Raw genomic sequence first — 17,653 nt, forward strand, 5'->3', positions numbered from 1 at the left:
CATAACAAATGGTACAAGGTGCAGTTCAGGAACATCTGGAGGGTCACAGAGTCCCCTCTCCTGGATTAGGCCATGCACAGAATAATGGAAAGAGAATTGCCAGGTTGCAACATGAGGATCTCAAGCAAACCTTTCAGTTAACTTGATGTGGCTTTGATTTCCTCCTGCCCATTCCCAGCCTGGCCCTGCTGTCTGTGTCCTGCCTTGACTCCCATGGCCAGCAAGCCAGCAAGCCAGCTGCACCATCACAGCCAGAGTTGCCTGGCAATGGGAATGTTTGGAGGAATTATGGCTGTCTTGTCTCCCGTTCCCTGGAGATATTAAAATGTTTATGAACATTCTGTAACATCTTCGGAATCTTCTCCATATGTGGCTGCTGAAGTGGCGATCATACACAGAAGGAAACCTAGCTATGATCATGGCATAAGCACTAAAGGAAATATAGCCACCCAGTTTAAAATATATGGAACTTCTGACTGGAAAAATGAATTCTGTTGTCAGCAATGCCACAGCAATGGTCACTGGACTTGGGGCTCAAACAACCACATTGGAGGAAAGGTGGCTGTCAAATACAGAGTCTAAAGTCAATGCCCTTGTAAAATGTGTTTTCTAGAGTAATTGGACCTTAAGTAATTCACCAGCGGCAATGCTAGGACGAAGCAATAATTTAATGTGTTAGCTTAGTAATGCCAACTGAGCAGGGGAAAAATGCCCGGACCTCTCCTCTCCATTTACAGCAACCTTGATCTACAAAAATTCGCAGGTGAATCTTTTCTGTTGTGCAAACCTCATTGTCTAATGTTTGCATGTCAGAGTATTGTGAAAGACAAAGGAGTGGGGACCACTAAAAGTGTATAACAACCTAATATTACTATACTGTAAATGTAGTCAAATTAGTCACTCAGGTTGCCAAATCCACACCCTGTGAGGAATCCTAGGCCAAGGAAACCTCCGACACACAGGGATTTTTCTTTCAGAATCACATGACACATGCACACAAATGTCGGCAGACCATCAGAAATACTCCCATAAAGCAATTCTAGGTAGAGTTGCTGGGAACAGAGTGAAACTAGTGCTTGGGGTCCTCGTCTCAGCGTTGCAAAGCTATGCAAGCAAAACTCGAGTTAATCAAAATTCTCCAAATTCCACTTCAAAGCGTGTTTCATCTCCTCCCCATATCAGAATGCAAACTTTTCCACATGAAAATCTGCATTTTTTTTAAAAAAAGCATGCATCAGTTGTGTGCTTCTTTAAAATATACAAATTCCTCTCCTGTTGATTCAAGGATGTTTGTTCTCAATTTGTCAAAAGTTCGCATTTTTCAGATGTTCTTGAATGCATTTTTTTGGGGGGTGCTGAAGATCACAATGCAAGCTTGGAAATGTATAGATTTTAACCCCAGATTGTGCTTGAGGTCATGTTGCATTTGGGATGTGCCAACTGGATAAATCATGATCCAAAAGAAACGGAAAATAATTCCTCATGCCGGGCACAGGATTATCTCTTACGCTGCTGTCCAAGGTACAAATCTTTTCCTTGCAGTCCTAGACTGCCCCATAGGAACATTGACTATGACCCTTATTCTGTCAACTTTTTGTATGCATACGTAATTTGTTCACAAGGCCTATCACCTGATCCTATGGATTGTTTACTCTTTTAAGCCCCCTGACTGGGAGGGGTGGTGAACTTGGGGAAAAGCAGAGGCTTGGTGAGAAGGTTCAAAGCCCCCCTAGCTTTGTGTGGGGATTGGTGGGGTGGGGTGGGAGGGTGCATGCAAGGAGAGGTTGAAGGGGATAAAGTATGGAACCCAGGAAACTCCAGCAAATGCAAAGGCATTTCTCCCAGTGGAGATGCTGAAGGAGCAAATGCATTTGTCTGGTCAGGCCATGGTGGTTTATTCATAGTTGTTTTTAGATGTCATGTATAATTTTTGCAGAATTGTTTAATTTTGTTGTGAGCCACCTTGAGACTTTTTAAAAAAGTGTCCAACAGTGCAATCCTATGCGGGTTTGCTCAGAAGTAAGCTGTTCTACGTTCAGTGGCACTGACTTCAAGGAAAGCATGCGCAGGACTGCATTCTAAGAACTCCAGTGGATGATGGCAATGGAAGTGTTTGAAAGGGAAAATGTATGTGTGGGGACCATCCTGTAGCCATTAGAGGGCAGCAGACCCAAAGGATCTCTGTCCACATAGAGGACCAGATGATGAGCTCTTCGGTCCAAGCACTCTTTTTAGCTGGCGTATTTCTCTTTGTCATAGAATACAGAAACCCTTCAGATCAAACGATGCTATTCATATTTGTCCTCTTAACACCCAAATGTGGGGAGTAAAGGCATCTTGCAGAGTTGGATATTAGGAGAAGAAAGGCAAAGGCAGGGAGCACCTGGAACTCAGGTGTGATATTGAAACTGTCCTCCAGCAGCTACGGCAGCAGGTCAGCTCATGTCCGGGAATGCGTGCGAAGTAGCAGACGCATGCAGCCATGGCTGTGGGGGTCTGCGCTGTCGTTATGCACCACAGACAATTAACAGATTTCCCCATCAAAAATGCAGGAAAGGCTGGGGGCGGGGGGAGCACAGGAGAACTTGGCAACGCTGTGTGGACCATCCATACAATTCAGTGTGTAAAGCCACATAAAACACCTTCTCTGGAAATGCCATTCAGAGGCTCTAGAAAGGAGGCTAAGAATAATAAAATATGGGTCTGTCTCCACCTATAATAGCTAAGTGGAGCCCCCAATGTCAGGGGTGGTATACCAGATCCTAAGGGATAACAGGCAAGATCCACCACCTGCATGACCTAATTTTGGCCTGCCTGGGGCATCTTGTTGGGTACAGGGGCAAGCAGGATGCTGGAGGAGATGGACTTCTGTTCTGATCCAGCAGGACTCCTCCTCCCTTCTTTTTACTCCTCTCTGTCTCCTTTCTCCGTTCGGCATGGCCCAAACCTAAGGGTGCTTCTGGAAGAAGTCCACCCAGCCTCGACCATCAGAGGGCACCTGCCTCTTCTGCTCCAGTGGATTCTCTGCACTAGGAGCATCACAAGAGGAAGGTGGCCATGCCAGGGCCCCCATAAAATTTCGTGTCTGAGTTAGATCACTGGTGCCATAAAAGTCTGATCTGGAAGCATCGTAGGGTCCAGCCACACAGGCTGTGGAGATCTTTGACTAGTTCCCCCACTCCCCCCCGCAAAGGTACCCACAGAGGGCTGCCAGCTCGTTTGCAGTGGTGGGTGGGTGCGTTTCTTGTTTCCTAGGCCATTTCCTAGGTCTAAATCAACTTCTCCCCCCCCTCCACTTCCCTGTCCCTGCCCAGCTTAGCTTGCAGTCTTACACATGTCTGGACAGAAAAGTCCTACAACTCCAAGCATTCCCCCACTTGTCCATGCTATTTATTTATATTTATATTTATTTATTTTTCGATTTATATCCTGCCTTTTTCCTACAAAGGGCTCAAGGCAGCTTACATCATCTCTCCTCCTCCATCTTATCCCCACAACAACAACCCTGTGAGGTAGGTTGGGCTGAGAGTCTGTGACTGGCCCAAAGTCACCCAGTTGGCTCCAGGGCTGAGCGGGGACTCGAACCCAGATCACCTGAGTCCCAGTCCCGCGCTCTTAAGCACTACACCACACTGGCTTTTCCTGTGCACATACGCACAGAATTACACCCTTATTTTCTCTGGTGGTTCTGGCAGTGGCATCAGACCACCCACAGGTCGGGGCTTACTCAAGACCATGGCTCACTCTGCTAATTGACTGGGCTCCAATCACACATGACGTGAAGAGCGGAGCGAGCATGCATCCCCTTTCCCCACGCCTTTTCTTCCCCATCCACAACTCCTTCCCTCATCTCTGGTTTATCTTTCTCTTCTTCTATCATCTCCAAATACGAAGCCCTGCGATTTGCCCTCTCAACTGAAGAGCTCAATGTTTTGACTGTGAGGCAGGTCTGCAAAATTACGCAGCCCTTTAATGACTCAGGGGAAAGTACCCGAATGGGCAAGAGAGCTGGAGCCAATGCACAAATTCATTTCCTTCTGGTAAATATCGCAGTGTTTCCTTTTAACTAGCAAGAAGCAGCATTTGCCAGTCGTGCATTTCAGGAAGTGACTCAACTGTTGCAAGTGATCTCCAGCAGCTGCTCTGAGTATGGTTTAGCCCCCACATTTGACAACTTGTGGGGCTTCATCTGCATGGTTTTTCCTAGTAACCCCTCTGATGCTGCACAGACCACCTATTTGCCCAGGCCCACCCAAGGTGAAGCTCAAGGCAGGGATGGAAAACAAGCTTGCTCCTGGGGGACAAAAGGACTCCCCAGGAGAAATCTGGGAGAGCAACTGACATTGGGAGAAAAGTCCTGTGAGACACCCAGGCAGCTTCAGCTATTATTGTGAACAGCCTAGAGAGCTTCTCAGAATCTCACAAGCAGAAACATTCCCCCACACTTTGCCTCCTGATGTCACCCATTCCCATTAGAGTGTGCACAGAAGAAAAACAGCATTTCTTTTCTTCTGTGGGCAGCGAGAGCTGGGCAAAGTGGCCATGCATTCAAAAGCTGGAGGGGAATTTCATTCCTCCATGGGCTACCAGCTTTGTTCTTCCCTTGCTTTTCACGCCGGGCTACCAAGATCCAGTTTGTCAGCACCTGTCTGAATTGTTGGAGGGAAGTTCAGTAATGCGGCTTTTATTACCAATGCCTGACAAGGGACAACTTATAACAGCTATTAAAGAACATCTTGCTGTGAGGCTGGCCATTCTGTGAGAGCTGACTTTCTCGCATAGGAATGCCATGTCTCCTGGATTCCTATGTCATATAACAAAGGGTTTTCTCTAAGTAAATGGGACTTAGGCACTGAAACTGGGATTCAACAATGCCTCCTTTTAAAACAGAGTGCTACATCCCGATGTCTGAGCAGCCTTGTGGAGATCAGGATTCTATAAATCAATGTGTACTCTGAAAAGTGCTCTAGAAATTGGCAATTTAATGCTGGTAGTGGAAGACAGAAAGGGTAAGTAAATGGATGGACTGGAAAAATTTTGACCAAAAGCTCATTGGTCATGTATGGTTTGTTTTCCTTGCTAGGCCACAGTTGTGAAGGCCTGATAAAATAGGAATACACTTTTTATTATTGAAACAGGGATATTTTTCTAAACGGTAACCATGAAGGTTCTTTGCCAAGAAAACTGTATAAAGAACATTTGCGGGAATTGTTTATATTAGCGTCTTCCTGTAAATTGTGTTGGAGTCTTGGAAAGGGGAAGAGGAGAGCAAAGGAGAAAAGGTAGATACGAAGTTTAGGAAAATCACTCTCTGAGACTCTCTGTGCTGTTGCTTACAGACAACATTCATCATTACAATTTCCCTGCCTTGTTCATGGTGCAGATACCATTGTCTTCAATGGGTAGCCACCCCCCGCCCCCACCAAGAGTTCCCACTACTTCTTGGCAGAAAACAATCTGATAAAGGAAATAAGGAATGGCCATGCATTGCCTTTTGATTGTTAAGATGGGAGCCATTTAGACAGTAAAAGTTCCTACAGGCTGCGAAATGCTGAGAATTGTAGGACATCTTCTGGCTAAACCTGCAGAGGATTGCACTCCAAAGTCCGTAAAATAAGTCAGGTATAATGAAAACAAGAGAGCACAATTAAACAATTATTCTCCCAAAAGAAATGTAATGTGCCTGCAGTATTCATCTTAACTCCTCCATTTTATATAGTTCAGAATCACTGGCTGTTATGGCACAAACTTGACAGAGCCTCCGTCAGCCTGGTACCCTGCAGGGATGCTAGATAACAACCCCCATCAGAATCAATACTGGGAATTGTAGACCAGCATCTCTGGAAGGCATCAGCTTGGAGAAAGCTGGTGTAGATGTCTAACTCACTAGAATGCAAACAGAAGCTTTTTGACCATTATTGCCAAAGACGAGGTGCCTTCCTGTGCCAATGCTACACAAATAGGGTAGGAAACTTTATTTTTTTAACCAGGCCTCTTTCACAGCCCACAGGCTACAGACATTAGCAACTGAGCATGCTTATCTGCAGGCCGTGCAAATCTTCTCCTGTTGTTATTTCTCCAGACTGGTGGAATATTCCTTAGCTACGCAAGAAGTCTACCAGTTCCTTGTAACCTGGAGGGTGACTGGGAAGCAGGTCATCAACAATCCTATCCCAGTATTTGGGATATTCTTTTTAATCTGAACCCTAATACCAGCATTCATGATGAATGTACACGCAACGCACACACAGAGGCTGGTTGAAATGCAGTGGTGACCCCCATCAGGGACCAATTCATTATGTGTACTCTTGAGATTTGTGCCCAGCCTCACCCTTGTGGGTCAGTTCAGCTGCTTATGGGGATGAAGTCCAAGATGGGGTGACTGAGGGTTTTGTTGTTGCTGCTGCTCTTTTTTCAGTTTGGGTGATGGAGGAAAGCCCTGCTGTTTTTGCAAGAAGTGTATCTGGCAGCTTCCTGGATGCATTCTTGGGGAATGGTAGGGAAAACATCCTCATTCTAATCTCAGCAGTACTTAAGTGTCTAGTGCAAAGTATACATGGATACTTGTTATATGGGGAAAAACAACTGCTATTTGCTGTGTCCCCATGTGAGTTTGCACAGTTTATTATAAGTGTTTGGATGGTGCAATATACAAGTATAGGCTAGAGAAGGAGGAAGTGCTACTGTGATCCTACTTTCTTCCTACACATGCTTACCACACACATCTTTGTTGGGTGGAAACTGTAAGCATTTCAAAATGAAGGCATTTCTTATCTTATCTATCTGAGACTGCAGAATTCCCCCTACAGAGGTTAGAGTGAAGCCTTCCAGTGGCTTTGTGGAGTATTAGTAGACATGGATTCTTTCTGACAGTATCTAAACCCTGTTTTTAAGACCAGGCCCCCACTTGGAAATTGTTTTATTGAAAGGCACTGGAAATATTTCGGATAAAAGGCTTAGCTTGAATTCCTTTTTGCCTCCCTTGTGGGTCATTAGGGAGGGGCTGAGGAGAATGAATGTCTGTAAGTCTGCTAACCAAACAATAGCATCAAGTCAATTTCAGAGCAATTGAAAGAAAAGAGTTCTTCAGTTCCCAGGTCATAGGATTACTTTTCATCCACATCCAAACTTAAACAATATTTGGCATCAAAATGGTATAGAGATGGCATTAAATACTCCATGTCATTACTGATGAAAATGGATCTGCTTGTGTGTTCTGGGCCCTAAGAAATAGGTGAGAAGCTTCAGAAGGTCAACCAATACTGAAGAGGGCTTTCCCCCCTTTAATGTCTTTGGTCCGATGGAGTCATCCTGGAAGGATGACCTTAGAAACATAGAAACAGAGCGAGTCAGAAGGGGTCTCCCGGGCCAACTAGTCTCCCCCGGCTCCAGCAGGCTCCGCTCACAACATGCCCACCATGTGCACGTCCAGTCTGTCTTTGAACACCCGCACCGATGGGGCCTCAACCACCTCCTGTGGACCTTCTGGTCTCCTACACTAGTAAAGATGCCCTAACCTTCTGTCAGCTTCATTACCGATCTCACATCAATGGAAATGGATCACTGTAAACACCACACACAGCCTTATGCAAACACAACACAGCTTGGCCTAGTAGGGGGAAGAGAGAGTTCTATCCCAGTGGACTCCCCAATGTGATCCTCGTTTTTATCACAGAGCACAGCAGTGGGCATGAGAAGATTCAAAATTACAATCTCCCCACGCACAGCCTGAAGTGATTCAGTCCGTCCTGCCACCTATGCTTCTCCCTTACTGCCTGCTCATTAAGCTGCTTTATGTAGACACTGATTCTAAAGTGCAATTGTGCACCTTTCAAAGTGTGGTAAAAGCTCAGAGTATGGCCTGAAGGCACATACAGGCTCCACCATGTTGAAGCTGAGCTGGTCTGGGTTGGCCTCAGCTTGGAGTGGAGGCCACCTGGGAACCACATGCAAGCTACTTTGAGCTCCACAATGGGAGAAAGGTGACAAAACATTCAATAAATACTTTTTGGAAATTATTGAACGCACATTTGTTGTGATCTGAGGCCTTTGCTTTCAGTGCAAGGTATTTTCACCATACTTAGAATACTGAGATTCTTCATCCTTAGATGTCGGACCTCCTAAATAGGAACCAGTTTCCTAGTTTCTCCCAGCCATTTCCAAATACTAGGAATTGTGTCTTGTTCTCTCTCTCTCTCTCTCTCTCTCCCCCCCCCCCCCCTCCCAGAATGCCACATTTGGCCAGGGTGGCTTGCAATGCAACAGCAGACACGGAAGCAAAGGAAACTGCTGTCATGGGTCACAGTCCTTACAGGAGAAGAAATGAGCAGCTCTGTGGACGTGGGAAACCTGATGGTGAATGAGATTAATTTAATCCAAGGACCACATCTGGGATTCCAGACGGAGAAGTAGAATAAAATTCCATGAATCAAGCACCTCATGACTAGTATCAATTAAACTGTTCACATCAGGAGCCATTATCACACGTTGTTAAATAACTTAATTAGCTCACACTGTTTAAAGTCTCTGAGTCTGTTTCACATATGCCTAATTACATTGCTAATCACTATTTAAAGTCTGAATTTCAAACCAAGTAATGAGGTATAAAGGGTACTTTGGAAGGAAAAGAAAGCCCTGGGTATGGTCAAAATCATCTTCTGTGATGCTGGTCTGTAGTATCCAGTGGGAACCACTTGTGATGTCAGTCTCTGATGTATTTCAGTTCTGTGCCAGTGCACCAGTATTGGCTTTCGTGGAGTTACATTAGTTTAAAAGAAACCACATAATGCCTTTATTATCTCACTTGAGACAATGTTGCCTCATATTTTAAAAAGTAGGCCAGGAATGTGTTTTTTCAGGCATTGATTCTTTGATGAGGGAGTGAACAGCGCCGTGTAACTTGGGACTGGCTGTGAGGAGCATGTCCTGACTTGAGAGCTTAGAGAGTAGCAGGGAGGGAGTCACATGGGGATACGGCAAAACAGACGTTCCCTGGCTGATCTTATGCTGCTGTATTCCATCCAGGGCAAGCACTCAGCCGCTTTGAAATGGTGGCACGCAGCAAACTCCCCGTCACCTGTGGAACTTTTCCTGTAATCCAGGTTCTAGTCCCTACTTGGACCAAGAAGCTCTCTGGGCGATTCTGGGCCAGTCACTGACTCTCAGCCTCACCTACCTCACATGGTTGTTGTGAAGATTAAGTGAGGAGGAAGACGACTGTGTAAGAGGACCGTCAGTTGCCCGGTGTCCTGGACTATCCTTTTGCCCTCAGAGGCAGCGGTGCCCTGCCACTTGAGTTGCATTACGTCAAGCCACCTCTCTGAACCGTTTCTGCGTGAGGACCTTCCCCAGGCCGGAAGATGCCTCGGTCTTCAGGAGTGGGAGTTACTGGGATGTTCATCCTTCAGGTCTTTCCTCCCTCTCCCAGGCCTTCAAAAATTAAATAACTTCTCTTGGTAGGATGCACAGTAGCTATTGCAGGTAAGACAAACTGAGGCTTTCACTCTGCAAACAGTAGAATCTCTGTGTTAAACAGTTCCAGTGTTTCCAAATATAAGTAACACGTGACTTGTTTTTAATTGACAGGACTGCTTAGGGAAAAATGTTAAGGTCTTAAGATGAATTGGCTTGCTTTTCTGCCTCTTTCTGAAAATAAAGTGATTTGATGTGCACTATTTCATTCTTTCTGTATGCAATGTGGGAAAAACCCTGCTCTAATTGTTTATAGGGGCTTATATAAGCACTGGAAGGCAACCTTCAAGTGGATGTGTACACTCTGGAAATTCTCCATCTGTGAAAGGAAATATTAAACCCATGAGTCCTCATTTCCTTTGGAAACCTGAATCAGGGTTCATCATTCTGAACAAATGGGCCATTGCAAAATGATATATTCTAGGAACAGTTTGCATCTTATTGCCTGTAGAAAAATAATAGACAAAGTCCACCTACCAACTTCTCTAGTCTATAAAGACACTGGGTTAGTTAATACAGTTAATCAGAGAGCACATCTCAAGAAGAGCACGATAAAAGTGCCCACAGAATGCTGTAATTTTGCAAACTATAGTCTGGAGTGATGCATAATCCCGAGCTGGCCTCTGCATGCAGGTAAATGTCCACACAGGGCCAACATTGTGTCCTCTCCTTAGCCACTTTAGGCAGCAGGTGTAAATGGCCACGTTGTGAGTTTTGTCGTGTGCATCGTGCCCCCTGCTGATTCGGGCGATAGTGCTCTGCCCCACTCTCATGCAACCCACACTGCAGGCAAGTCCAGTGGACTGTCATGTTGGCCTCACATATATAATCTCACCCACAAGTTGCACGTCTGGTTTCAGAAAAGAAACACATGATCGAACCAGCATATCTCCAAACATTATACTTTCAAATGAGACCCATTTCTTTTACTTTTTCTCATGCTCTGCAAATTTAATGCAGGTCAAATGTTAAAAAATGGCTTGCACTAAGACCACCCCATGAACAAGCTATAACACGCTTATTAGTATAAAGTCCAATGTGTGCAGGCTAAAATTGTGTGGCTGATTTCCTGAAGAAAACCTTGTAATCAACCACATGATTTCAGCCTAGCTGAATAGGTGGAATCTGCTGATCTTGACATTGGATGTGTCGGGCCGTTGGTTTGCCTGGGAAACAACTTCTTAGTCAGGGCATGGGAAGGCAGCCTCTTTCATTCTGTTCTCCATACAATGAACCAATCAAGACCGGGGAATCAGCAACATCCAAACCAGTTCAGATCTAGTGTGAAATGACTGAATGGTACATTCTCTAAATAACCTATTTTAATTTTGCCTATACTATGGCCAATTAAATTTACCATATTTATGCCATAATGCAGCCTCTCGCTTAGTCAATGAAAAAGCACACAAAGTCTCTAACTTTCACACACCGCTCAGTACAAAATAAATGATACCCACCCTAAAACCTATCATCTTGAGAGGGATATAAAAACCGTATGTGATAGGAATGCTCTAGGAACTTCTTGTCTGTCACCTCCAACAAGTCAACGATGGCGTCTCTTTTCTGCATGGAAGCCTAACTTACCTCTTCCTACAAGCATTGGACAGCAAGTCCGCATGACGGTAGGTCACCACAGCCATGGAACTAAACACTGGCCCTGTTGCATTCATTGGCACTGCCATTTCCCCGTGGGATTCCCTACGCAGGGACATCTTCATGGAGAAAACGAGCACCTGACTCCTCGTCAGCTGGCCCCATGGCATTGCGGTAAGAAGAACAAGGGAACTGAGCTCAGGGTGTACTGCAAACAGGGGCCAAGCAAATGCATCAGTTACCGGAGTGAAAGGCAGTGCTTTCTTAATATCATGAATGACATGGAAAGAGTGAGGAATGAAATGTTAATCGACATTAAAAAAGCACCAAAATCCACAGGCATCAGGTTTCAGTCAACTGAAATGACGTCCTCCTTTACAAAGTGCTGTATCTACGGAGCTCGCTGCCACTGGTATGTTGCCACAGCTCTTGGTACATACGATGTAGAACTAGAGGGATGCTTGTTATAATCCTGATTAGAAATTCTGCATAGCGATGTTTCCATCACTATGATGTAGGCAGTAGGGAACGCGCGTATTTGCAGAGAAAGCTGCACAATGGGCAAAGAATTTGTGTGTCATATGTGGCGGGCATTTTGCCTCTTGATGGGCCCCTTTCCATGGAGCTTGACCAACTTGATCAGTATGGCAACACATTGTTGCTATCCTTTAATAACATCTCAAGACCCAGTGCTTATCTTTTCCCCAAGGTAGCCAACCGTCAGCCTTTCTAAAAGGAGTTAAGATATATCTTTTCAACTTGGCCTTTCAAATGGTTTTTAATATTCTTTTTATGTTTTAATATGGCTTTGTTCATTTGGGGGTTTTCTGCCATCCTTGTGCCTTGGTGATTCATGCAAAAATTATTACAAATCATCATCACAAACAATCACTCTAGAAAGAATCTTTGTCCAGGGATATGACTAAGGTGAAGGCATGGTAGTGCTCCCATTTTCTTGATAAGCAAGTTGACTCCACTGATAAAAGACGGGTCAATTATAACTTGTTTCCTTTGTGCCAGAGAACTTAGTAGAAGTCACCAAAAATCAGACTTCATCCTCTCTTGACCCATTCGCCTGACAGAATGTTACAGAAAGGAGCCCAGAAAATAACTTTTGTGCATACATTTTGCAAGTTAAAACAAAACAACTCAAACACGTGGAAACGCTATGCTAAAACAGATTCCTTTATCATCTTCCTTGCAGTATAATAGTCTACTAACCAATAGTTAAAATGCACCATTCCTGTCCAGCAACTATTTTCATGTAGCATAATGGTATGCTTCTGAAGCCCTACAGGGTGGTTAAAATTTGTATTCCTAGATGTTCTTTCAGTGTGCTGCTGCCATCTGATCTGAACAAGAATTCCTGTCAGTTTCTTTCTCTGTAAAGTTATAACCACTCCTAGTAAATCGAAGCGGTTCTGAGATTTCACAGCTTGCTAGCTTGAGGATTCATGCATGTTTGCAACACTTTTTATCATCAATGAAAGATGAAAACTAGGGGCTCTAGAACACGAAAAAGGGGTTTCCAGGTTCGATTCCTAGAATTGCCAGGTGGAGCTGGGAAAAAAGCCCTTTCTGGAACCATGGGCAGGTAATACTGCTTGATATGACTTGGCATAAGGGACATCCCTGCGTTTCTAAGCAATTCTTAAACAATTGCAAGTAGCAAATGGCAGTATAACTAGCTATGGTTATCTCTGTCACATGTTTATAAACCATGTTTACATTCAGGGATTCACGGAGAAAACTTTTGCAAGCCTGACTGAAATGTAGACCAGAAATTCCATATAAAAAGCATTATGGCAACCTAGAACCCACAGGAGAGAGAGAGAGAGAGAGAGAGAGAGAGAGAGAGAGAGAGAGAGAGAGAGAGAGAGAGAGGGAGGAGAAAGGCATGCACTAACATGCTTCTTCATTTTCCACTACAGAACATTTATGAGTGGAAGACAACAATGTCTGAACCTGCCTGTAAACTTCTGTAAATGCAGCATGCTTGTGGTATCATAAAAGCTTTCTCCAACACCCCCAATTATCATCTTTTTAAAAAGCATGATTGGAATAAAGACAGTCTCAACTGCTGGGTGGTATAAAATGAATAGATAGATAAATAGATAGATAGATGGATAGATAAATGAAGGCAGTTGTTTTTGTCTTTGACAACCTTGCAACATTTAATCTTGGCTGGGAATATGGTAGGGTGGGAGCTGTTCTCTCCTCATCATCAGCACGGGGCTTCTGCTTTCCCACTTCACCCTTCTATCATAAGAGGATTTAACAGCAGGTGTTTGAAAGAAGTACCGTGGATGTGGAAGATGAAAATACAGAGGACATGCTTTTGCAAAATCCTTTCCACCCCTGCATGTTTGCCACAGAACCTTCACCAACTTCATGCAGCTAATTCTGGGGCATTTGGTTGAGCTTTCTCCTAGTTCAGGCCTGGCACTGGTCAGGCCGATTAGGTCTAAGTAGCGCTCCTTTGGAATGGACAGTGCCACGGAAGATAGGCTTAACTCTGTCTGGAGCTGCCTCTGGAGGGTGCATTCAGGACGGACCTGTCAGTGAAACCCCAAGGTCTCCCAGGAAGCTGTTTCAAGCTCAAACGGAGGGATTGGGGATCCCAGCAGTGTCTGCTGCATTCTCTAACCTGCTCTGCATATGGAGGCACACCCTGATCCAGGTACACTTCTACACTGAGGATTCAGAATGTTGTTGATTGCAGACAAATGTTCTGTCCTTTGGGGCGCTCTGATATGGGCTGTTTCATAATGGTGTTCAGATAGGTCATGCAACTGGGCTTCTGTTTCAATAGTACCCTTTCTTCTTGACAGATGTAAAAAGACCAGTCCTGAGAAATGTTAATTCTATTTATTTCAAAAGTACTGGAAAAGCTTTCAAACAGAAATATACATGTCATTGTGGCAAAAAAGCGGCGCCAAACAGACATTTCTTTATATCTCTGTCTAACATGGTCATACTTCCTGCTGTACAAGATGAGTGTGTACAAGATGCTTTTATAACCTATCAGCTACACACACAGTTTGGGAGGGGGGCAATCATATACACCCCCATATGCTAGAGGCACATGAGAATAAAGCAGTAGGCATTAAAACGACTGCAAGAGAAGAACCTTCCAGATGGGCAAACACTGGCATGTCTAAGGCAGCCTTATTAGCATTTCCAAGGCGTAGGTGGAAGAAAGGCTTGCAATGTGTGTTCCCGATTGGACCCAGAATCCCGCCTTAAGTCTAAAGCTGTCCTCACAGTGTGAAGCTTTTAGCAGCCCCCTTACGGCAAAGCTTTTGCTTACTTTGTCCAGCTCTAGGGTAAAAATGAAAAAGGCAACCACCAGGACCGCAACATACGGATTTCGAGTCATGCCCAGTTTGGGCCTAGTAGGTTTCTCAGTACAGCTATGTGAGGTCTTGTGTAGAAATGTCTGGATCTTTCCGTCTGAAAGTTCTGTGCGAGCTGGCTCTGACTCTGATTGCACAATCTCCCCTTTCTTTTTTTGCTTTCTCTGCTTCTATCTGCCGTCTTCCCTCTATCCTGCTTGGTAATGTTAATATGCATTAACGAAAATGTGCAGATGTAAACACGTTTGCCATATATCCAGAGGAAGGACGTTTCCTGCTTTTTCCTTTTGAAATTCTGAGTGCTATGGCTGAAAACAGGGTGGCCTTGGTTGGCATCAGAAGCAGTGGTGAGACCGCTCAAAAACCCACAGAATTCCCCACCTCTACATCCTGACCCAAGTAACCATCCTCATAGATGTGTTTAGAAGCAACACTAACGCCCTACTTTCTCCCCTGATAACAAGGCAATCCATTAGTGCAATGAGCTCTCTCAGCTCCCTTTAACTTACCCTCTATTTTGAAGATTGTAAGATGAGGTCTGCAGTGGAAGGCACCCAGAGCATTTCCTGCACAATTCATCCAGAGACCCTGGAAGACCCAGGTTGCCGTGATCACGGAAGAGGCCCTGCTGGTTACTTTCCATTCATTTGAAGCAGTTGCTGCAATGATGGCTCCTATTCCGCAAAAGCAAGAGATGAACGCTATGATCTGGATCCCTGACATGTTCCAAGTATGGCACTAAATCTCCAGTGGCGTGTTATGTCACTAAGGCAAGGAGAGAGGAGCGCAACTTGGCCGTCTAGTACAACATTAGCAAATTACACGAGAACAAGTGTCCCTGCGTGTTAATGGAGACGACAATTGTGCCTCTCGTCCTGTCCCGCTGGCCTCCGGAATCATGATGTTGCATGTGTGTGCGAAGAACGAGTGCACAATATTCTTGGAAATATTCAGCAACAGCAACAGATACTACTATAACTTTATTAATTTGCAATTCTAGAACATTAATTTAAAATATTTGTTCTCTTCTGGCATTCTAGCATTCTGTTAATGCTTAATGTTTAGTTAATCTGAAACGCAATGAACCTCATAGCTAAAAAAATAAGTGCAGAGTCCAGCTGCAAAGTAACACTTGACAATGATTTTAATAAAATAGATTTGAATATATTTTAAGAGAGGGCTATGAAAGAAGCTCGTGTGGTTCAGGATCGAATTCCTAAGACTGTAAAACTCTTTGGAGCTTTTCCTCAATGTTTAATGGAAGTGTGAAGTGAAATGTTACCTGTTATTAGTATATGTTCAGCTGGTCTGCTTATCAATGCATTGTTAAAGAGGCATCCTGGTTGCAAATTGCACCAGGATGTCATTCAGGGACTGGCACAAATTGCTGTTTTGCTGTCGAGTTCCCATGTGTAAAACTGGAATGACATCGATCCACCTGACAAGGCCAATCAGATGCAAGAGCATTTTTATGCAGGGATGCATTCCATATACATCTCAGTGTGCTGCTTATGGGCACCTCCCATTGCTTTTTGTTTTCTAAAAATGTTTAAATAAAAATCTAGGAAGCTAGCATGCTGCAAATGAGGAGCTACCCTTGAACACCACCTTTATTGGCGTGTAACAGAGGGGCCTCCGATATTAGAACCCAGGCCCCTTATCTGCCTTGTGCTTAGGGCCATGGCCAAGCTAGTTTCGTTTCAGTCTGTGACTGACCCAAAGTTGTGTAGTTTCAAAGTTACCTAGGTCTTTGTGGCTGAGTGGGGACTAGAACCAACTTCTCCCACACCACACTGGCTCTCCAGATCCCAGATATTTTAGAGTTCAACTTCTGGAAGTTCCTGCTAGCCTAGTCAATGGTTAGGAATGTTGGGAGCTGAAGTCCAAGACTTCTGGAATTCTGCTTTCTTCCCACCCCTGGTTTATCTTTACCAGTAGCCTTCTGCAATGACTGTGAATCAGTTACATCCTGGCTAGAGGATGAAGGCAGGCTACAGCCATACAGGTAGTTCCCAGGTTATGAACATCTGAGTTACGAACAACCTGTGCTTATGAATGTGCAGACTGCCATAAACCTTACAGGAATATCTCTAGGGAACTATGTGACACATTTGGTGACACATCAGCAGTGGTAGCCTAGTTCCCTAGAGATACAGTATTCACGGGTTCTCGTTCCACATACCCAAGCTAGTGTGTTTTGGGGCGTGTGTAGGGCACATGCTTCCCCTTTGGTTTTTCTGCAGCATTTGCCCTTGAAACCAGACCCTGGGCTGCTACAGGTCCATTTATGATGAGAAAACAAAAATGGCTGTACAAGCAGCCCTAGAGGACAACTTCAGAAAGTGGTCATTTCCCCCCACCCCGACTCTGCAGCACCAGTTCCATCCCCATCATTATCAGTTAATGTTATATCAAAATTTTTCTTGAACTGTTTGAAGTTTCTTTTGTTTGTTACAATACTATATACCTATGCACATACAGACTGATTCACTCTCTTCAGTACCTGTAGTTGCTTTATTATTACTGTATTATTATCATTATTGCAATGCTGTATTGTGTTTAAGATGTTTTAGTGAATATGGAAGTGTTTAAGTGTTTTATATGCATAGAAGGGTAAAAGATATAAATAGCAAACATTTGGCTTACTCATATGATCCGACCTAAAGAAGAATTCTACTTAAGGATGTTCTCAGGAACAGGAGACGTCTATAATCTGGGGACTACTTGTAGATACATTGTGATGGGTAGAGTCAGTTGCTATATGGCCAGAATAACCTTCTGAAAACAGGTAGACCGGCCGTTTTCTTTTCAAAGGTGACGTGGAGGCAAAAGCACCCACTGTCCAAGGGACGGCTGGGTGGAAGAAGTCCCTGCCCTGGGCTTTTCAAGCCGCTTTTTAGGCTGCTGCTGGCAGTTCTGCCATTCCCGGTGCCATGTGGCATTCAGCGTTGGGTGGCAACTGGACAAAGGCCCACTGCAACAGACGGCAAGGCCAGTCACACTAGGGGCTCCAGAGAGGAAGCCAGAGCTGAAGCTGAATTACCAAGGTGCTTACCGGGCTGTCTCAATAAATGTAGGGTGCTGATGGAGCTCCTCTTTAGCCTGAATTCTAGTGCTTGACCCCTTCCAGGAGTCTGTGTGTGCAAGTTATGGGGCTGGAAAGGAACATGCAGCTGGAGATGGGAGATCAGTCAGTACCGAAGTCCATTGAGATTCTCCACATTCTTCTCCAA

At 44.5% G+C, this 17,653-nt stretch overlaps 1 protein-coding gene across 2 annotated transcripts in view; it reads right to left on the bottom strand.

Annotated features, from left to right (window-relative positions):
- Positions 1-15,143, bottom strand: part of CLDN10 (claudin 10) — a 51,527-nt gene extending 36,384 nt beyond the window's left edge. Inside the window, exon 1 of one of the 2 annotated variants that reach the window (XM_044437783.1) lies at positions 14,975-15,143. In XM_044437783.1, the coding sequence (XP_044293718.1) occupies positions 14,975-15,143 (169 nt within the window). Of the gene's footprint in view, positions 1-14,929 lie in introns of both variants that reach the window. The other variant, XM_044437782.1, reaches the window with a different exon arrangement.
- Between the last annotated feature and the right edge of the window lie 2,510 nt (positions 15,144-17,653).

The sequence above is a fragment of the Varanus komodoensis genome, unplaced genomic scaffold (genome assembly GCF_004798865.1).
Source record: "Varanus komodoensis strain SLA01 unplaced genomic scaffold, ASM479886v1 scaffold31, whole genome shotgun sequence".
NCBI classification, from domain to species: Eukaryota; Metazoa; Chordata; class Lepidosauria; order Squamata; family Varanidae; genus Varanus; species Varanus komodoensis.